At 43.6% G+C, this 22,397-nt stretch overlaps 1 protein-coding gene across 2 annotated transcripts in view; it reads left to right on the top strand.

The window, feature by feature from the left end:
- rasa4 (RAS p21 protein activator 4) overlaps positions 1 to 19,245 on the top strand; it is a 30,755-nt gene extending 11,510 nt beyond the window's left edge. Inside the window, exons 5-21 of one of the 2 annotated variants that reach the window (XM_035435299.1) lie at positions 3,060 to 3,192; positions 4,343 to 4,424; positions 4,620 to 4,754; positions 5,368 to 5,459; positions 9,320 to 9,437; positions 10,225 to 10,378; positions 10,561 to 10,625; positions 10,749 to 10,861; positions 11,397 to 11,589; positions 13,032 to 13,169; positions 13,693 to 13,837; positions 14,559 to 14,731; positions 14,888 to 15,022; positions 15,175 to 15,310; positions 15,420 to 15,540; positions 15,955 to 16,013; positions 16,466 to 19,245. In XM_035435299.1, coding sequence (XP_035291190.1) covers positions 3,060 to 3,192; positions 4,343 to 4,424; positions 4,620 to 4,754; positions 5,368 to 5,459; positions 9,320 to 9,437; positions 10,225 to 10,378; positions 10,561 to 10,625; positions 10,749 to 10,861; positions 11,397 to 11,589; positions 13,032 to 13,169; positions 13,693 to 13,837; positions 14,559 to 14,731; positions 14,888 to 15,022; positions 15,175 to 15,310; positions 15,420 to 15,540; positions 15,955 to 16,013; positions 16,466 to 16,593 — 2,120 coding nt within the window. In that variant the 3' untranslated portion in view covers positions 16,594 to 19,245. Of the gene's footprint in view, positions 1 to 3,059; positions 3,193 to 4,342; positions 4,425 to 4,619; positions 4,755 to 5,367; positions 5,460 to 9,319; positions 9,438 to 10,224; positions 10,379 to 10,560; positions 10,626 to 10,748; positions 10,862 to 11,396; positions 11,590 to 13,031; positions 13,170 to 13,692; positions 13,838 to 14,558; positions 14,732 to 14,884; positions 15,023 to 15,174; positions 15,311 to 15,419; positions 15,541 to 15,954; positions 16,014 to 16,465 lie in introns of both variants that reach the window. The other variant, XM_035435298.1, reaches the window with a different exon arrangement.
- The last annotated feature ends 3,152 nt before the right edge of the window (positions 19,246 to 22,397 follow it).

Here is a 22,397-nt window from a genome sequence, read left to right as displayed (position 1 = left end):
GAAAGGAAACCAGCTAAAAATACACAACCAAGGAAACACCACCAAAATAAAAAGAGAAAAACTCTTCTCCTGCAAGGCTTTGAAACCAACCGCAATACAACACAACCTTTTCCTGTGGCCATCTTAAAATACCTTACCCAGCCTGGCTTGAGAATGTTTGCCCTGATTGCGTAATGCCAAGTTAAGTTTTAGGAGAGAAGAGACGGGAGGTCAGACTCATTTATGACAAGGACTGGCCTACCTACAGATTGCATTCAAACTTAAAGTAATGGGAAATGTTAGGCATGTAGGCATGCAGGGTCTCCGACACCTGATATGGTGTCCTGTGTCTTCTGGTTTGTCTCTTCTGAGACAAACTCTGCGGAAGTGAGGCCCATAGATTGTCTGTCTAGATTAGGGTATCAGTGGATTTTAAGCTGCCCCAATCACATGTGCTTTGATGCTGATGTGACAGGCAGGCCAGGCCACATTCTTAAACACAATATAATATTGTATCTGTGATGTTCTGTGCAAGGACCCACACGCAGACCAGGGAAATCCAAAAAACGTTGTCTTTATTCAGTCCGAGGTTCGAAGCCAGGTAATCAGAGAGAGTACGGTGCCGAATCGAGTTTCCAAAAGAATAGTGAAAAAACAGGCGAAAAGTCAAAAACCAGGAGATCAGAGTGGCGAAGGTAGAAAGGGACAGGCAAAAGAGAAGTCAAGGCAAAGCGAAGGTCAAACCAGAAGCAAACAAAACCAAAAGGGGCAGGCAAACTCGAAGTCGTACAAAGGGGTGTCGCAGGAATCTCGATAGACAAAGGCTTACTAACAATCGGCACAATGAATTCGATCAACGTTCTGACACTGAACAGGTGGAAAAGACTGACATTTATACACTGGGGAAGATAACAATCAAGGAGGGGTTAAGTGAGTGAGGGAGGAGTAACAAACAACATCCAGGTGAAGAACATTAGGAAAACGAATTAATTGACAGGGGACTGACAAAACGCGGACTGGAATCACATAGACCACAATGATAATAGACGGCCTGGGTTGAGCAGGTACAAACGCGTGCAGAGAGAGAGAGGTGCAGTCAGAGCAAGAGACAGGTGCAGGCAATTGCAGAACTCCGCGTTAGAGCAGGCTAGAAAGAAAAGGGGCGGAGCTACAGCGCATCATGGAAAAGGGGAGACTGGTTAATGTATTAGTATAGTGATCTAAACTATCAAAAACCCAAAACTAGTGTGTGTTAGTCCATTAGTAATATTCACATGTTAGTATATTAATGAGGTTAGTATTTTACAATCTATAAATTAGTAAGGATTAGTAGAAATTAGTAAAACTAGAAATAAGTAGGAAGTAAGTAAAAACGAGACTGGAAGGAAGGGGGGGAAACCACAAAAACCCGGAACCACCCGAATAGTGAAATCACACAAGTACAGGGGAGTGAAGCAGCTCAGGGAACACAGACACAGAGACAGTACTGGGGAGACAAGTGACCGGGACTTACAGACTACAACAGTATCAAATTCACTGTTTCCCTCTCTAAGGCCATAATCTAAGCACTACATATCTGACAGTAGATTGGAGGATTGTCCTGGGAAATGTTTTGATTTGCACACAAGCATACTTTTTTGGAAAGTTTGGTTTGTATGTGAAGAACACATTCACATTCTCAGTTTCACCTCACTGAAAACTTGACAAAGGAGTTCTGACTCAAAAAGTGAAAGATGGAAAAGTGGATCACCACGTTTTTCCAGGGACAGTCCGTAATTGCGGGAAATAATGTGGCATCTGGTTATATTTAGGCAGTTCAGCGTCTCATGGAATTAGCACAGACCATTGACCACAGGGTCTGGGTTTGTCTGCCACTGCTAGCTCATAAAAGGCTTTTTCCATCAAACTTTGTGGAAAAGGCTGTTCAGAATTTTTTTGTTGTCTCGCTCAACAGTGTAATAAAATGTAATGGGCCTCGAAGAGACCTGCGCAAGAATATAAATCAAAGGAAAAACTATTTTCTTCAGTCAAGTGTTCCACAAAGATAAACAAGTACTGAGCTGCAACATCTTTTTTAGGATGGGTTCCCTTTTCCATGGCTAATGTTCTCTGTATAATAGCCAACCGAGAAGAGAGAGAGTGAGGCCTTGATTCAGCTGTGCTAATTTTATCAAAATGAGCACGTAAACATTCACAATCTGATTATCAGTTGCGTTCGCATAAAATATTTTCAGGTTTTAGATATTAAGCAAAAGAGAATCTTGGTGAATCTTGGTAACATTTTGCTTTGTATTTTATTTAGTGGCAGTTGCTTTGTAATTCTAAATATAAAAAATAATTCTAAATGTACTTCACGCTTTAAAAGCTATTTGCATTGCTGCTGAACGTACAGGAAAGTAGACGTACTTATGTGCCGTGAGAGTACATTACTGCAGGAAGTTCAGTAATGAAGTACATACACGCATGAAATTTCAGAGATGTGCTTTTGCATTATCTGATGCATCTTTGCTTCGACATCGTAATAGTAAGCCGCTCAAAGCTCGCTGTACGATTGTCCATGGCATGGTGGCTTTCTGCAATCTGGTCATCTCCTGCAGCACAAGTGCGTTGTGATATAACTCCACTTTGCCACATGGAGCTATGTCCGTGAAAATGATCCCAGATTATCTTTTCATGCTTTTGCTTTTATGATGATGACTGTGTGGGGGAAATATGTTAAAACCAGAATTCTATAATAATTATCTAATAGTCTCAATGATTTTTGGGAATTTAGGTATAAAAATTGTCCTCCCAGTGGTTCTTAAAGAGATTTTAAGTATGGATACTGTGATGGACACATCATAACCTCAAGCTTCCGTCTTTTAACCATGTTATAAAACACTGCAAGCGCTGTGACAAGCAGTACTATCCTGTTTTCCTCTTCCTCCAGATTTATATCCTTGTCCAAGGCAGGAAATGATTCAAGTAAAAAAGCATTGTTCAGATGGTGTGCCCTCCTGTATACACAGTCATTATTTTGCCTGCCATTGTCTGCTCAGTCTGTGTACACATGCACTTCTGTGCCTTGTGTGTGTTCCCAGGGATAGATGGGTGGGTGAATCTGACAGAAATTGACCCTGATGAGGAGGTGCAGGGGGAGATCCACCTCCAGATCTCTGTGCAGGGGGACGGCGATGTCCCCAGAGCTCTGCGCTGCCATGTCTTTGAGGCCAGGTGAGCCCCCTCATGTAGCGAATGTTGCACTGAACACACAAGAGCCTTTTTGTGCTAGCCCATCCAGTTTTCTATGTTCCCGGCTGCACCTTTTGTGCTAGCCCATCCAGTTATCTATGTTCCCAGCTGCACCTTTTTGCCAGCCCATCCAGTTTTCTATGTTCCCGGCTGCTGGACATTTTCATTCCATTGAAATCAACGCTGAATATAATTAAGCCACAGAGGAGCGGTAGGTGCATGCTTGTGACTTTTGTATGGAGCCCATTCCAGTCATGATGCAGGCAGGCATCATCTGTACTGGGTATTTAGAGCCCATCTGCTGCAGCATCTGGACTTATCCAGCTTTCCTCGGGCACCGTGTAACTGTGGGAGCTGGAGCGCATGTGTCTCCCTCACATCAGTGGCCTCCTCCCCGCCCTCCTCACCTTGCCCACAGCACCCTCCCCCCCCACATCAGTGGCCTCCTCCCTGATCTCCTCACCTTACCCACAGCTCCCCCCCCTCACATCTGTGGCCTCCTCCCTGCTCTCCTCACCTTACCCACAGCCCCCCCCCCCCTCTCTCACATCTGTGGCCTCCTCCCTGCTCTCCTCACCTTACCCACAGCCCCCCCCCTCTCTCACATCTGTGGCCTCCTCCCTGCTCTCCTCACCTGGCCCACAGGGCCCCCCCCTCCCCCCTACCTCACATCTCGTGCGTGGGGTTGCGTCCCCTCGGGCCGGGCGCTGTTGGCGGAGCGCCGGGGAGGGGAGGCCCGGGGGGGCCGGCCGATACGTCACGCGCGCAGAGCTCTCGCGGTCCCCCGGGAAATGCCGCTAGTGAGCAGCAGCGGCGCGGGAAGCGGCCTGGTGACGCTTCCTTTTTGTCTTACGCTGGCTCCCGGGGAGAGCCTGGTGGCTGTGGGTCTGTGGCAAAAGGCTCGTCGCGGCTGCTGCTGTAGCTTCAGACATGCCGTCAACCCCAAGGAGCACAAAGACTCTCGCCAGTTCTTAAATGGCTCTGACGCGTGCGGTACAGTGATCAAAGAAAGTCTGTCTGTGTCAAAACTTGCCTGAACACTTCATAATTCACCATTTAAATACGCTGTCTGTGTTGACTCTTCTTTTTGTCATTGACTTACCTGTGTGCATTTTGTTGGTTTGTACTACAGAGATCTAGCCAAAAAGGACCGCAATGGAGCATCAGACCCCTTTGTCAGAGTACGCTACAACGGCAAAACTCAGGAGAGTGCGGTAAGGCTGTTCTGCCATTAGCCCTTTGTACACTGTAAAATGTTCAGTGTTAAAGTGTTTACAGAGATTATATGAGTCCGCTATGGTCAGTGGACTTACATAAACTGTTGAATTAACACTGGACATTTTACTCTGTGGATTGTAAGCCAATGCCAGTCCAGAGGCTGAGGCTTCCTATCTGTATGTTTTGAGCAGGTTGTAAAGAAGTCCTGCTATCCTCGCTGGAACGAAAGCTTTGAGTTTGAACTGGACGAGCTGCCCAGCGACGCCCCTCTGACCGTGGAGGTGTGGGACTGGGACCTGGTCAGTAAAAATGACTTCCTGGGAAAGGTGAGGAACTGAGCTTCGTCATGTGCCCGTCAAGGAAGCATAACAGCTGTCGTGGTATGCGTGAAAGCTTTCAGGTTTAGAGCATGTTTTACTAAAGCTAGATCACTAGTCCTTGGTCCAGTACTGCATCCCGTGGTCCAGAATGGAATCCTGCCTGTGCTAATGCAGTCTGCAGCTGGTGGAAGTCCACAGGTCGCTCCGCTCAGTCAGTCTGCTGCACTGAGCAGCATGAGAAGTGCAGACCTCTAACTGTGCAGTTACAGCCGATAGAATACAGAGTAAACAGAACAGGCAGCTAGCTACACTCACTTCAGATAGCACGTGTGCTGGTCTGTGCTTTCCTGAATTTACACAGGATATTACAGTGTTGCAGTGAGCTTACAGATAATGGCTGCATTTTAAATTTGTCAAAAGCCAAAAAAAGGGATAAAAAGTAACTGTAAAATGATATTGTATAGCATGAGTTTTGGGATTTCCTCTTCTTTTTTTCTCATTGATGCTGTCATGGTCAATGAGCCGCTTTTGACTTGCTTACACCCCTTTCAGACTTGATCTTACGCAGATGACTACAGTATCTTTCTGATGACATGGATGATCTTTTCCCTTCTTTCAGGTTTTGTTCAACATCAACAGGCTGCAGTCGGAACAGCAGGAAGAGGGCTGGTTCCGCCTGGGTCCAGAGAAACCCAAACACAGCCAGTATGAGTGAGTCATCTTACAGTCACCATTGCTGCTCTTGGCACTGCAGAACATACCAGTCACTCACAAGCCTTACATTTTCCTAGTTAATTATAGCATGCCGTGTTCTGTTGATTGTAACAGAGCGCAGTATGTAACTATGCTACATCATGCCTGTGGAGATTGCACCAAGTCCTTAAATTATTGTTGTGATATTGTAAGGATTTGCGAGCTGCATGCTTTAAATGAGAAAGCAGCGGGGGCGACGTCAGAAGATTAGAGGGTTAATCTTCTCTTCAGTTACTGGGGCTGGAGGGGCCAGAGAGGGCCGTGGAGGGAGAGTTGTCCGTCCCACTTCCTGTGGGGTTGCGCATAGGTCTGTGTGACTGAGCCCTTCCATGTGCCAACAGGAAGCCACAGCATAATCCTATCCCTGAAATCCTTGTTTTTTTTTTCTCCTCCCCCCTTGCACAAGAGATCATTGAGCAGTGTGGGCACTCGGGGAATGGGGGGATTAGTGTCGAGTGGTGAGTGAGGGTGAGTGGGATGGGATTGAAGTGAAGTCCTCTAACAGTAAGTTAGCTGCAAAGCAGCAATATAACCTTGGTGGTGTACAGCCTTTTGAAATTGCTTTAGGGGATAGATGTGAACCACATGTTGCCCATATTATACTATTTGTTTTGTTAGCAAACACCCTGATCTGGGTTGATGTAAAGTTTTGCATAGTTTTTATGCGTGACTGGAAGATATTTACTGTAGCAGTTCAGGTAAGGTACACTACATGGCCAAAGGTATGTGGACACCTGACATCAAACATTCATCTAAAATTATGGCCATTAATACAGAGTTGGTTCACCCTTTGCTGCTATAAAAACCTTCTCTCTTCTGGGAAGTCTTTACACTAGATGTTGGAGCTTTGCTGCAGGGATTCGCTTCCATTCAGCCAGAAGAGCATCAGTGGGTGGTTAGGCCTGGTTCACAGTTGGCTTTGCAGTTGATCCCAAAGGTGCTGGATGGGGCTGAGGTCAGGGCTCTCTGTAGGCCAGTCAAGTTCTTCCATATCATTCTCCACAAAATAATTTATGTATGGACCTTGCTGTGTGCCCAGGGGCATTGTCATGCTGAAACAGGAAAGGGCCTTCCCCAAACTGTTGGGGAAACACAAAATCATCTAGAATGTGATTGTGTGCTGTATCATTAAGATTTGCCTTCACTGGAAGTAAGGGACCTAGCCCAAACCATTAAAAACAGCCCCAGACCAAGGGGTGTCCAGATACTTTTGGTCATATAGTGTACTTACACCAACAGTTGAACCTGCAGTTACACTAGTAAAATCACACCAGTGCCACAGTGAACCTTGTTGAATCTTACACGCTCATAAGTGTGTAAGGGCACTGCTTGACAGCTCAATCTATTACAAATGTTATGCACTAATTAATCAGTTTATGTAAGTGGAGATGCATGAAAGGAAAGTGAATCAATAAAGTACTTCGGAGAAAACGTTTTCTTATGCATTCTTTGCATTCTGCGTCAACAAAGCATCGCCTTTTTCTTACATAAGTCACCTTTTTTCCATTAATAATACTTCAGTTTATTCTGTAAAGGAACATTACCTTGAGAACCAATGTGGAAAGGTCACGCAGTGTGTGTTAGTCACATAATCTTGGGCTATAGATGCAAATATGACTCCCCCACCTTTGCTGCCAATCACTGCTTCACTCTCTCACTCAGTCACGCACTCGCTCTTGGGTTGAGAGCTTGGTAGTGTGCGATAATTGTATATAAAAAGGCTTAAAATAAGCTTGAGAAGAAGAGCAGGAGAAAGAGGAATTTTCCATAATCATATCAGCAGGCAACGGCTGGTGTATTATATTTAGAGCTTACACTGGATGAAATCCCTGTGATTGTATGATTAAGAGAAACTGGCCTTCTTTTCTTGGCTAGAAATCACTGCTCTGGACAGCTTTTTTATTAAATCAGATTTAAAGCACACACACACAAGTAGTTCCAAGTATAGCTCACAGAGTTAATGTGGTGCTGCCATTTGAGAGGAAAAGTAGAAAATGTACATACATGTATAAAATGTGTATGTACAATCTACATACATGTGTATTATTTACTGGTGAAAACTGTTATTTATTTAACTGTCATACTATTATTTACTGTTTGTTTAAAAGTAATTGTAGTATAGCTTGTCCCAGATTGTGGCACTGATTCTGATGTATTCTGATGCATTCTTCCCCTTGTCATAAATGATTCACTATAGGCCTTTAATGATTTTGTCTTCACTTTGTTTTGAAAGCTCAACATCATCAAAGCACATCAGTCTGCAAACCTCCTCCCCCTGCCTCTCTTTTTTTTCTTCCCCGTGTAAAAATAGGGCAGAAATGAAAATGTCAAAGCCAGTCCCACAACAAAGGATTACTCCAGTGCACGTTTACTCTCTGTGCAAGAAATAACGGGATTCTGTCCACACCCATGATGTAACTGTCATTAAGCCCTTGAACAGAATGCTTCAGGGAAATCAAATGGTTTGGTGGTGGTTGTGTCTTTTCCTGGCTGGGGGGTGGGGGTGTGAAATGAGCTATTGTGTAAAGGACACCCATTTCCCCACACGGATGGCTGTGATTAACCAGGAAAATATTCCCGGATTAAGCTGGCATAATCCCTTTCTCTCCGGAGCGATCCTCTTTCTTCCCCGTGAATGAGTCGAGCTGTTGCTGTTTGTTTTGTCTCTGTCTCTTTTTTTACACCTCCATCTTCTCTCTGCTGGGATTTTTGACATCCTCGATCTGCCACCCTGCTGGCTAGCGGCCGGTTATTTGGGGGCCCTGGTCGGGGGGGGGGAAACGGTGTGTTCTGAGCGCCGCCCACTCGTAAGTGCAGCCCTCGCCGAGCCGTAAGAGCCGTTCCGCAGGGCCGCGGCTAGCGCCTCTCCAGCCTTAAAGAAATGGACTGAAAGGTTTAACCTTTAGCGTGCGCGTTCTTTACCTCCTGCCGGTTAACCACCGGCTATTGCTGCTCGCTGCTCGCTGCTCGCCACCCCCTCGTCTTTGAACTGAAACTGAATCGCCCTGGCTGTGCTCGTTCCAGTTTCTCGAGCGCTTATAAAGGAAGTTCCCCCGGACTTTGGGCGCTGTGCAGCATGACTCTGGTGGACTTATCCAGCTTACCGCGGACTTTGGTTTGTTGACCTCGGTTGGCCTCGAGCGGCTCATCGCGCGTGACGCACCCGCTGCTGTGTCTCGAGGGAGAAGTTCCCTTTGCCACGTCATCTGAAGAGATAGTCACATGACCACAACTTCCACTGTGTTTATTGACGGCCAAACCCACACTGTCCAGTCTGTTGTTTAATTGTGATGTGCCTGTCTGGTAAAGATGGAGAAATTTGGGAAAAACTGAACCGTTACCTTGTTGGGTTGGTAATGGATTTTGTGAGGTCCTTGTGAGCTTTGTTTGGGTGTATGGCATGGACACATCTGCTTACCTTGCCAAAAAGGTCTTTTTATTTCAACTGTATTTTAACAATTAGGATTTTTTAAGAATTAATTCTCATCCCACTGATAACCCAGTCAGGTAGTGATAGTGTGGTCAGGTGATGCTAAATACAATAAAATTATAATGGGAACATGTTTCACTGTTCTAATATACAGTACATGTTACACCATACGGTAGAATGGTGTTCTTGCGTTTTGATGGCTGTACAAAGGGGAGAGCTTCCTGAATGCTTGTGTGGGTTTTCATGGTGCTGGTGCCCACACTGTGGGGACTGGGGTCTGAGGGTACCTGTTCTGTTGCAGTGCTTCCTGAATGCTTGTGTGGGGTTTTCATGGTGCTGGTGCCCACACTGTGGGGACTGGGGTCTGAGGGTACCTGTTCTGTTTCAGGGGCACCCTGGGATCCCTGCGGCTGCAGCTCAGGCTCCGCGACGAGACCGTTCTGCCATCGGGCCACTACCGGCCGCTCGTGGAGCTGCTGTGCCAGTCCGTGGGCACCTGCCTCAACGTGAGCGAGGCTCGTCGTGGTTATTACCCAGAGTCCTCTTAGGCTGGGTCTGGCCAATCAGCACTCAATAAGCTTACTCAAAATAATTCACACCCTGGGCTGTTGGGTGGCTTGTCCTATTAAAGCTGTGTTCAGTGCCTGGATGGGACCCGCAGATTGGACGATACCAGTGCCAGTCCTGCATGGCCACGCACATTAGGCTCCAGAATTTACAGGGATGGGAGGGTTTCAGGTTATTTTCCCATCTCGTTGAACATTATCGACCCCTGCTGACCAATTGGGAACCCGCGACTCTGCCTGTTGAGCTGTGCATGAAGCGACATCATCAGACCCATAATTACTCTGATATATGCGAGACCAACATGCATGGCAATGGGGCCACAGAGTGGGGTTACAAGCTTTGGATGCAAAATGTGCTTTTCTGCTCTCGCCTGAATTAATAGTGGAGCTATGAGCAATGTGCACTGGTATATGGATATGATTGGGCATTTCTAATTGGGGAGAAAAAGGGGAGAAAGTATTTAAAAAAGAAATCTAGTGCTGATTGGACAGACATGGTATTTAACATCATTAATTTTGTGTGTACTGTCTGGATTTAACATTCCAATCAGATTTGGTTGGCTAATTTCTTGCATTATATAACTGGCGCTGTTCTTTTGACCATGAAATTACATTAAAACGGTTCATGAAATTATGTGAGAAATGCAGCGAGTGATTTTCTGTCCAGCAGCATGTCTCCGTAATGTGATTAACTTGTCAGTGATCAGAGTGGACGCCGTTGTTTTAGGGTAACTGGCCAGACCTAATGATGCTAATTGACGAGACCACTACGGCCGAAAGCCGACAGGAGGTGGCCGCGAACCTCGTCAAGCTCTTCCTGGGCCAGGGGTTGGTGAAGGAGTTCCTGGACGTCCTGTTCAAGCTGGAGCTGGACAAGACCAGTGAGTCACCAAAGATCCTTTTGAAACTGTGTTATGTGCACTGAAATGAGCCGAATGTACTATATCCTTTAGACTGCGTGTTGACTTGGGGAGCGGTTCTCCGCGGCAGTTGGTGTGGTGTGCTGCTTGTACCCTGGGACTAGGTCCCATCTGCCTTCAGTTCTTTTCACTTTGTCTTTCAGGTGAGCCCAACACTCTCTTCCGTAGCAACTCCCTGGCATCCAAATCCATGGAGTCCTTTTTAAAGGCAAGTCTTTCCCTTTGTGTCTAGTTTCTTCTGTGACTGTGAGTGCAAGTGTAATGCTGCTTTTCCCACGGTTCAAGGTAATCGAGTGACTGTCACTCCCCTCCCCCTTCTGTCCTCCCGCAGGTGGCAGGTATGCAGTATCTTCACAGGCTTCTCGCTCCCACCATTAACCGTATCTTTGAGGAGAAGAAGTACGTTGAGCTGGATCCCAACAAGGTGGAGCTGAAGGAGGCAGGGTGAGAACTGACCTGCATGAACAAGCCAGGCCTCTAACGTTTTCTGCATCGCACAGATTCATTTCTTCGTTTTCTGTTGTGGATCAGCTTTCTCATCGATTGGCTTTTGTATGCACCCTCATGAGAATTGCATACTGAATAATACAGGGCACTGCAATTGTATCGTGATTTATTTCCCATTGTTAATGGATGATTTTGCAGTTTGCTATTTTATGGTGTTTTTTAACATCATTTTACTTTGTGCTTTATGGCTTTGCTCCCTGAGAATCTTGCTCTTTGTTTGAGCCTGTGTTTATTTCAGCATTACAGATGATGGCGTGCGTTCATGTTGGCTGAATTCAGCCAGATATTTGCCAGCAGATGGGTCTGTTAAACCCAATGAACAGATTGCCAGTGTGTATTTTGCGCCAGGCAGTCCGGGTGCGAGGCCTTGCGCTGGTCTCCTGTGCCAGATGCCCGTCTCTCACACGGGCTGCGCCGCGCGAGGGCGTGGCCCTCAGCCCTTCACCCGAGCGCCTCCTGTCCCGCCCCGCAGGTGCGCCGGGCTCCACCGGACGCAGACCGAGGCCGACGTGATTCAGCAGAGCGCCTCGCACCTCCAGTCCTACCTCACCGAGCTGCTGCACGCCATCACCCGGTCCGCCGCCTACTGCCCCGCGGCCCTGTGCCAGGCCTTCCGCCAGCTCTACCAGCGCGTCCAAGAGCGCTTCCCTGGCAAGGAGTACCGGGTCAGTACGGCAACGGCGCCCCTCCGTCCCGCTGCGCTCCTTTAAAGCAGGCCGTCGGGCCGTGGGGGGGGGGGGGGGGGGGGGGGGAGGTACAGCGGAGAGAAATCATTGGTCGGCTGCTGTTTCTATGGCGCTGGGGCTCGTGACTGCTCGGGGAATGGAAGCGGCTGAATGGCTGCGCTCAGTGGACGCGCTGATTGAACTGTCTGTGCCTTGGGGGCGCTGCCTGGTTTGCAGATACATTACTGGGCAGGAGACGCTCGGTGCTGTTCGGTTCTGTGCACACGCTGTGTGTATACTCATGCAGATGGGGAATGGCCAGTGAATTATTCATTCTGCAAACAAATGAGTAAATAAAATCGTTGATGTTTGGACATATTAATATATATTTCAGTGTAGGAAAGCTATTATGTTTGCCCAGTGATAGAATACAAATTACATTACAGTACATTTCTTCTGACTTGCGTTGCTAAAATGAACTCAAATTCAAGTATGGCAGTAGTAAGACAATATATACAAATATAGAATAGCAAAACATTTTTTTTTACTTTTCATGCTTGTTTCAGGATATTGCAAAATTGTATATGTCCAGGGACAAACTGATGGAATGTTTTTCCTCTGTTGTATTGCATTGAGTTGTCTTTTTAATGGTGTCATGAGTAACAGTGCTCAATGCAGACCCAGGTACACATGCTTTTAGCTAGGGAGGATGCAGCAGTGTATTAGCTGCCAAAAGACGTATGCTAAATACAGGCATCTATTCAAGTTTAATTTGGTAGAATTATAGCTCATTTCAAAACAAGAGAGATACTGTGCTTCCTGCAGCCTGGAGAGCTTTCTACCAACTAATCTATGCAGTATTTTACATGTGGACCAATTTAATCCTTAACATATAGTATTATATGATATACCAGTATTTGTATTTTTGCCAGTAGGTACCTCACCAGCCTGGTCACAACCCTGGTACTGTGCCTGTTCTGGGTTATTGGATTGCCGAACTGGCAGCTTGGTTGCTGATTCACATCCTGGGAGGAAAATTGTTTTTGCAATTTTGAATAACATTTTAAATCTGATTTCCTTCCCTGAATACTCAGCTATATAATAATAATAATAATAATAATAATAATTTTAAAAAAATAAAAAAATAATAATAGTGATCGTAATAATAATCCTAACAAAATAATAATAATATCAACAATAAAACAATAATAATAATAATAATAATAATAATAATAATGTAAGATATATTTGCTAAGAAAATAAATCTTTAAATAGTATGTCCACATAGGTTTGTCACAGATTAGCCATGTTATCTTTATTTTCGCTCTTTTTTATTCTGTGTTTATCCTTTGTACGTGTTCTCCATTGTCTCGTTTCCATGTGTGCGAAAAGTGGTTAAATAAAAACTATAAGGGCGGACCATTCCTCTCTTTTGTCCACAGAAGGTGAAGTTCATCGCTGTGACCAGCTTCCTGTGTCTGCGCTTCATCTCTCCGGCCATCATGTCTCCCAAGCTGTTCCACCTCAGAGAAAAGCATGCCGACGCCCGCACCAGCCGCACCCTCCTGCTGCTGGCCAAGGTACCTGTGGCACAGAGCGCTCACGCTGCAGCTCGCACATCATCACTCATCAAAGCCCTCTGTCCCTCGGGGTGGTGCTCGGTGCTCCCCTGTGCCCCGCACGGTCCCGTCAGATATGCAGCGGGCACATTATCCGTTTCACTCTTGCGAATTGTGAAATGTGAAAACACGTTGCCAAAAAGTACAATCACGGACGTTTCGTTACGTTACATTACGTTTATTTGGCAGACGCTTTTATCCGAAGCGACGTACAATAAGGTCATACCGAAGGTCACTGGAACAACTACAAAACACAGGTCCCAAGGTACAATACTCATTATGTAATAGTTATTCATAGCCATGAACACATTAAGTCCAGTTCACACAGGAAGCATTGGGGTAGGTCAGAGAGTAATGTTAAGTCAAATTAGGAGGCATGACAACAAGCTACAACATCAAGATAACGGGATTAAAGTATTTAAAATTCAGCGATTGAAGTGCTTAAAATTCAGAATTTCACCCAGCTCTGACTGTGTCCCCCCAGGCCATCCAAACCATCGGCAATCTGGACACCCTGGCCTGCTGCTCCAAGGAGCCCTGGATGGTGCCTCTGCAGCCCGTCATCCTGCAGGGCATCACCCATCTGAAGGACTTCATCACCAGGCTGGTCAGCTTCGAGGATCAGGAAGGTGAGTCAATTCACAGGTGTTTTTGTGGCAGGCCTGTTCTTCCGGTCATGGTGTAATTTTAAGAAATCCCGCCCCAACTGTCTCTGGGGTTTTTTGGTCTTGATTTCCACTGGGAATCCCTAACCCTAACCCTAACCTCACAGAATACTGTTGTGACATCAAAATCATAAAAATGTGTGTTGAACTAATGATCAGTTGATAAAAATATATTTTTCCTATGCTCATCAGTGATACATTTGTAGCTTTTTTTTGTGATCGACTTTTTTTTATGAATTATTAAAAGATCAGAGGGTACAGGAGTACAAAGATACAGAAGAGCAACAGAAAATGTCAATAAAAATAATTGCCTCCCTAGCCAACGTCCCAAACCTGGTGACGTCTCTCTTCCACCGCACATGTAGCTCGATCCAGACAATCTGAAAACTGTCTGCAGACAAGAAAATTGACCAAAGCTGACATGTGGCAGAGAGTCCACAAAACATAAACAAAACTACTGCATCAACATTAGAAGCAGATACTAACAACAAAGAACAAACCTTTCAAATATGAAATTCTAAACTTAACCCTGAACTTAGTCAGTAATCTTCAGCTTAACCATACATTTTCTCTAACGAGAAAGTTACAAATAGCAAAACAAACGACCACATCAGTGTTTTCTTTAGTGACATATCACAGTTTTTCTTTTGCTGTGGCATTTCGTTGTTTATGTGGCTTGTTTCAGACCTGGGCCTCCAGACACGGATGAGCCTTCAGTGCGGCACTATGGAGAAGGAAGGCTTCCTCTTGCTCCACAGGACCAAAGACAAGTGCATGCTGATGACCTCGCCCTTTAAGAAGTATTATGTCACCCTCAGCAAGGACACCCTGTCCTACGCTCGCACCCAGCACTCCAAGGTGAGCGTCTTCAGAGGCCTCCTTTTACACGGGGGGCACTTCCTTCCATAAAGCCAGCTCTGACCGGCGTTCCGGAAGCATCGTAGACAGTGTACGTCTCATTGGCTCGACTGTGTCAGCAGTTCTCAGCAGATGTTTGTGCTCGATTGGCAGAAGAGCTCCTTCATTTCACTACCGAAAATCCGGGCGATGGAGAAGGTTGAGGAGAAGAGCTTTGGGAGCGCCAACGTCATGCAGATCATCTCCAGCGAGGACAGCGGGCAGATGGAAACCCTCTATTTGGATTGCAAGGTCAGGCCCTGACCTTGGGATGGAGGGAAAATCCCTGCCTTGTTGATGTTTGAAAATAATAGCGTGGTAGCATGCGATGCTGTCATTCTCTTGGCTCTGATTAAACCTGTGGTGTGGGTCTGAGTGACTGACCTGGCCTCTCTTTCTTTCAGAGTGTGAATGAGCTGAACCAGTGGCTTTCAGCCTTAAGGAAAGCCTGCAGTCACAACACGGAAACCATGAACTCCTATCACCCAGGGGTTTACAAGGGAGACAAATGGAGTTGCTGCCACCAAAAGGACAAAACCGGTACTGCAGTTTCCAGTGACGCTGTTTTACTGTATGTAGCGTCATGTCAGTCATATGCTGGAGGAGATCCACAGATCTGATTTTGTGACATCTCCTTTTCTCTACTCAGATGCAGGATGTGACAAAACAAGGCATGGAGTCACCCTGCAGGAATGGTATGACCCTCTGGACCCTGACTTGGAATCCCAGCTCATTTATCGACATCTACTGGGAGTCAGAACAGTGATGAGGTAAATGATTCGATTCACAGGCAGTGAATACAAGTTGGTTTGATTTATAATCATTTTGATTAAAATCTGATGTATGCCTTTCCCTTTTCACTCTTCTTGTTGAATTACGTATACTCTTTCATGTTACATGTACCTCCATTCCAGCGCTTATTGTACTTTGTATCATTGTCCTGATGTTGTAGCTTGTACTGCCCCCTAGTTTGACTTAGCATAGGTTAGGTCAGAGTAATGTTAACTGTGTGAACTGGGCTTTATGTGTTCTTGGCTATGAATAACTGTACAAAATGAGTATTGTACCTTATTGGACCTGTGCTTTGTAGTTGTTACAATGACCTTTAGAATGCACTTTTGTTTGTCGCTTTGGATAAAAGTATCTTCCAAATAAATGTAATGTAAAGTACATTTCTCCTCTAGGGACAAATACTTAGAGATGACCAAAGCTGAAGAAGGCAATGGCAAAGATTCAGTGGCAGGTGGGGACCTTTCCTTCTGAACCATCACGGGAAATTTTTGATCATATTGCAGATACAGCTGCCAAAGCATTATTCGGAATACATCTTCACAATAAAATTATTGGTGTTAAATTAACCCTAACAGTGTTAGATCTACTCTAAGAGAGTCTAATAGGGACAATATGTACTTTGTTAATGTTAAAAGTGCTCTGTTGACTTTACAATATTTGACTTTACAAGATTTTGTTGTGCTTCAGCAAAACCAAAACAGTGCTAAAACCCTTCAACAGATCTGCAATTTCAGAGGTGTATTATTTTTTGAGTGCATTATCATTAATTAGGCTAATTAACTAAGAAAGCATATCTGAACTGTGCACCCAGCTTGCCATTAGTAAAATATGTAGCTCTAGCTGTTGAATAGTGCGCAGTTGATGGCGGCCATCTTGATTAGGCCTGTATTTTGTCTCTTCCAGGTCAGGAGAAGTTGGATGGTATCGCCAGGTTCTTCAAAGTCCTGCAGGACCTGCAAGATGCCCATAGTGCTGTGGAGGAGGCAGAGCGTTCTCAGAATAAAAACTTCCTCCTGGAGCTCCAGACGTAAAAGACTGAGGGGCGCATGTTCTCAAACTACTGCCAGCCTGACCCCACCCACACACCCTCCCAAACGTAGACACACACACACACACACACACATACACACACACGCGCGCACACACACACCAGACCTGGGTCAAATACGAATTTGTTTTGGATTCAAATACTTTTCTACACTTTACTGATCTTGTCTTGTGTATTGGAACCAATGAAATACTCTCAAAAAGTGAAAACCCTGACTTCTGGTTATATTGGCAGGCTCAATTACACCAGGCAAGATCAAGAGAGCACAGAAAAGTATTTGAATCCAAAACAAATACTTATTTGACCCAGGTCTGACTTCACTTACATCACACCGACAATGCCTCCACAAAGCCCAGCCCTTCTTCTGATGCTCAGTACTCACAGTTCACTGCAACGGTGCCACTTTGGGACCAGGCAAGCCAGCTAGCTCCTACAGTCTCTACATCCATTCTGTATTACTGTGTTTGGCTTTGTGTGTATGCCCAGTCGCTGCCCTGTGCGAGGTGAAGATGTTCCTGTCTCGTTTTTGCCCATAGGCATCCCTTTAATGATAGCAACACAGCCTCATTGACAATATATTGTGTGTAGCTTTATAAACTTTTAATTCACATAGGACCAAAACGATCAATTCTCACCATGTTTACATAAACTGATTTTTCTATTGTGCAGTGCCCAGTTACACATGATCGTTCAGACATTCTGGAAAGAGTTGTCATTTTCCCTTTTCTCCCTTTTCTGGGAGAAATGACCTCTTGATGTACGCAGTGATCACAGGAAATAGTCAGTTTCGCATATACAGCAGTATTTACTCTTGTAACTTTAATGGAAAGAGATGAAAGATTCCAGTGGAGAGTTAACTGATGATCTACAAAATGGTTGACCTTCTTCTTGAGAATACTATGTGATGGCAGCTGTGACATGCAGTTTGGAGTGACCAATCATATCCTATGGACATTTACAACTTGGTTGCTACGGTAGGAACTTACCACAAATAGTAGCCCTGACTGGGAGTGATCACCTGTAAGAAATAGCTGTCCGATTAACCTTTTTAAAATTTTTAAAAACGTTTACACAATTAATTTCTGATGAAATTTCCATTCGGTTTATCTGTTCCTTGTTGTCATTACTTATTCTTGGGAGATATTTTTTACTTTTCAAAGGTATTGGTAATTTCTGGCATTTGCACAAACAGACGCACTTTCTATAAAAGACAGCGTGTAAAAATCTTAAATGGCACCTAGGACTGTATGAAATAAGTATAGAATTCCTTACTGTTCTTAACATGTCTACCAAATTATTTAATGTGTCAAACCACAAAAAAAAATATTTTTAAATGAACCTCAGGGGAAGACTTTGGTCAGATACTCCAGGCATGCAGAGACAAGTCAGTGGCCTTTTTAAGGTCGATTCATAAATGCTTGTTCTATCAGCCAATTGCCTCCTCTCTTCTTTATTTTTCACCCTAGATGCCTTTTGGGTAAGTATTGTAGCATTTACGGGTGGTAAGGTCAGATCATGGTCATTGTAAATTTGCAACAGGAGCAATTCAGCCAGATTGGACAGACAAGAAAGATCATAATGCCGCTGTTTGAAATAGGATGTGTGAGAAGGGGCGGGTCAACCAGGAAAACCCAAATGAATTATGACCTTTCTTGTGAATTATGAATTAACTATGTTGAATTCTCCATAATGCTGTTGCCATGTATTGTCTGTATTGTCCAGTGTTTATGTCTGTCTTATTATGTGGTATGTACTGTCTACAGAATATTTATGTTTGTTAGACTTGTGCTTTTTTATATTACACGGCTATTGTAATTGCCAGATGAATGTAACATTGTAAGCCTATTAAATTCAGAAATACAATGATTATTTATCGTGAACTATTTATATTTAGAATTTTATATTATAAAAATTAATATCATATTAAGGAATATATTATTATTACCAGACAGTCCATATTGTTTATGAATGATCACCTTAGTTTTACATTTTCTTTATTGTTTCTAAGTTCCCCAGCTGTGAAGTGCGGTTTTTTGGTCTCTGAGAAGAAGTCAACTGACATATACACATGACACATAGATTATATAAACTACTAATTCTCTCACAAGGGATATGTTACATGTTTGTTGCTATAATGTAAGCACAATATCAGGAAAGCAACTGGTCAGGCTAATAGTTCTCTGCCAGTTCTCTGTAGTACTGCAACACTGGTATATTTATATATTTCTTGTTCATGTCTAGCGCAACTTTGGGAAACTAACCTCTTCTCATTGTCAGAAAAAATGATATTTGATCGAACTTTAATTAGAATGTCCAAATATTAGCTGTATAACGGAATAATGTTTGATGTAATGTAAAATGTCCAGTGTTAATTCAACTCTAACAGTCATAGTGGGACCACATGTTATAGCTGAATTAACTAGACATTTTACTGTGTAAGTACTCTTTAAGTACACGTTGTGACTAAACTTGGAACAACTGTGGCATAAATTGCATGTTAGGAAAATGGTTGGCCCCCACCACTCTCCGATCCACAGTAGTACTCCCAGCTTTTGTACTAATTCAGGTTATGGAATTTTATGGTATTAGAATATATGTCTTTTTATACAGTGCCATAAAATAATATTTGCCCCCTGATTTCCTCTATTAATTCATATTTGTCTCACTGAATGATTTCAGATCTTTAGACAAAATGTAATAATAGACTAAGGGAAACAGTAAACACAAAACACATTTTTTTTTAAAAGATTATAAAATTTATTTCATGAAAAACATCACGCACCCTTGTGAAAAGTAATTGCCTCCTTAGTTACTCAGTCAGCCAATTAATAAAATTTAATTGAAAATTAGATTCAGCTGATTGAACGCTTGATTGCAGCCAGCCCTGTTGAATCGAAACCTCACTTACATTGAACCTTGCCATCAGAGTAAAGTAGTCACCACAAAGTTTCTACAAGCACACTATGCCACAATCAGGAAATTCCAGAAGTGAAGAGAAAAAAGTTTCTGGAAAGTCTGGAAAGGGTTACAAAGCCATTTTAAGGCGCTTGAACCACAGGGAGAGGCATTATCTCCAAATGGAGAACACTTAAAACAGTGGCGAATCTTCCCAGGAGTGGCCAGCCTGCCAAAATTTCTTCAAGAGCGCAGAGATAACTCATCCAGGAAGTCACAAAAGATCCCAGAAGCACATTCAAAGAACTACAGGCCTCTCTTGCCTAAGTTAAGGCCAGTGTCCTTACTCTACAATATGAAAAAGACTGGGCAAAAATTGGACTCATGAAAGAGCGACAAGACAAAAACCACTGCTAACCAAGAGAAACATCAATGCTTGTTTCACATTTGCAAATAAGCACCTTGATGATCACCAAGACTTTTGGGATAATGTAATATGGACAGATGAGTCAAAAGGGAAACTTTTGAAATCAAATCACTGTTTATTTATATAGCACCTTCTATGCAAGATTGCAATGCAAAGTGCTTCACATTGTAAAGATTTTTAAAAATCCATGAAAGAGCTACGGAAACACTAAACACAGTAAAAAAAATTAATAGAAATAATAAAACCATCAATAATAACAGGAATTCTAGCAATAAAAACAATAGCAGTAATAAAAAAGTAAAATGAAGCAGAATTAATAAATGTAAAATTAGATAAACGTAATAAAAGTCAGGTAAAAATAAAAAGGCAATGGCAGTTAGGTAAAATAAGTGAAATAAAAGAGAAATAAACTATGTACAGTAAAAGCTAAACTAAAAAGGTGTGTCTTAAAATTTCATTTAAAAATGATGATAGATTCTGAAGCCCTCGGGTCCTTTGGCTGGCTGTTCCAGAGGCGAAGACCATAGACACTAAAAGTTGCCTCCTCATACAGTAGATCTTTGTCCTAGCCCATGGGAGAGCTAAAACGTCACTGTCAGAGGACCTGAGGGATCTAAACACAGCATATTTATAAAGCATGTCTGAAATGCATTTTGGCATTAGTCCACGGAGTGATTTGAAAACCAATTTTAAAAATCATAAAATCTATTCTAAAACTAACAGACAACTAATGAATGCATTTTGAATGATCTGCGGTTTAGAGTTTTCTTAGGTAGACCAGACCAGAAAGGACAGCATTGCAATAATGAAAGCATGCATTAATTCACCTGTGTCTGCCTGGGAAATTACTGTGCTATTGCAATATTCGTACGATGATAAAAGCCAATTTTGATGACATTTCTGATGTGGGCATCAAACTTCAGATATGGGCACACCAAGGTTACTAGCTTGGGGCTTGATATATTGTGCTAGGCATTCTATGTTAATGCACATTTCCTCTCTCAGAGCCTTTGCTCCAATAATTAAAACCTCTGTCTTGTCTTTGTTCAATTGCAGGAAATTCTGTAACATCCACAAGTTGATATGATCAATGCACTTAACCAGTTTGTCAATGGGTGATATAGATATGTACAGTTGTGCATCATCTGCAGGACCCAGAATGAAGCCTTGAGGGACCACCTGTTATACTACTGTTGGCCAAGGAGAGGTCAACAGTGGAGACAACATAGTCCCTGCCATTCAAATTCAGGTCCAAAACCAATTTAAAACTGTGCCAGAGAGGCCAACACACCTCTGTAGTCTGTTTAGAAGTATATCATGATCAAAAGCATAAAAAGCAATGCTTAAGTCTAAAGTACTAAAATTGAGAGTTTCTTATTATCCATATTCATGCTGAGCTCATTTGCAAAGTTAATTAAAGCCGTCTCATTGCTAAGGTGAGCACAAAAGCCAGATTTAAATTTATCTAAAGTTCGCTGATTAAATGTGATCAATGATTTTGCTCAAAAAAGAAAGATTTGGCCTAAAATTGTTGAGCACTAAATAATCTGGGTTGCTTTTTTGTTGCCATTTTCTCTCCAATTTAGTCGTTATACCAATTCCCCATGTGAATCACAGTCCTGGTCGACGTGTTATCCTCTGTTGGTCTTTGGGAGGGTGTAGACTATCGCATGCCTCCGATACATGTGGAGTCGCCAGCCACTTTCACCTGACAGCGAGGAGTTTCACTGGGAGAGCGTAACACATGCAGAGGTTCACGCTATCTCCCCCAGATCCCCTCGCTGCTGAACAGGCGCCCCGACCAACCAGGAGGAACCAATAGGAACGTCTGACCAAGACCGGAAGTACCGCTGCCGGGGATTGAACCCTGGTCTCTGTGGTGGTAGGCGAGTGCTTATACCTCTACACTCTACCTCTACACTACCCAGACGGCCTTAGGTTGCTTTTCTTTAGAAGATGTTTCATGATGGCAGTACGTAGTGCCATGGGGAAGATACCAGTGAGCAGGGAATGATATACAATCATTGGAACTTCATCTTCTAGACAATTGTACACTTACTTTAAAAAAGGTGTTTGGGATAGGTCAAATGAGCAGGTGGAGGGATTGAGTTGTAAAACTACTTCCCTGAGCATTTCTCTTTCACCAACAGTAAAGTGGTTCATAGCGGTTTCACACAAAGGACCCTCAAACAGGTTCTCAAATGTTTTATACTCAACCTGATATTCGTTATCTCTGAAGAATGCTGCCAATTCATCACATCTTGATGTAGAGGTCATGTCAGAGAGACTTCTTGGAGCTGGATCTATAAGGCTGTTTATTGTTGAAAAGAGCACATGAGGATTATTCTGATTTTCATTTATCAATTTTGAAGAAAAAAAAGCAAATCTGGCATTTCTAATTGTCTGAATAAATGTTGTGAGACGCTCTTTGAGAATGTCGTAATGGACTTGCAATTTAGTTTTTC

The sequence above is a fragment of the Anguilla anguilla genome, chromosome 9 (assembly GCF_013347855.1).
Source record: "Anguilla anguilla isolate fAngAng1 chromosome 9, fAngAng1.pri, whole genome shotgun sequence".
Taxonomy (NCBI): domain Eukaryota; kingdom Metazoa; phylum Chordata; class Actinopteri; order Anguilliformes; family Anguillidae; genus Anguilla; species Anguilla anguilla.
This window is presented reverse-complemented; position numbering and strand designations above follow the sequence as displayed.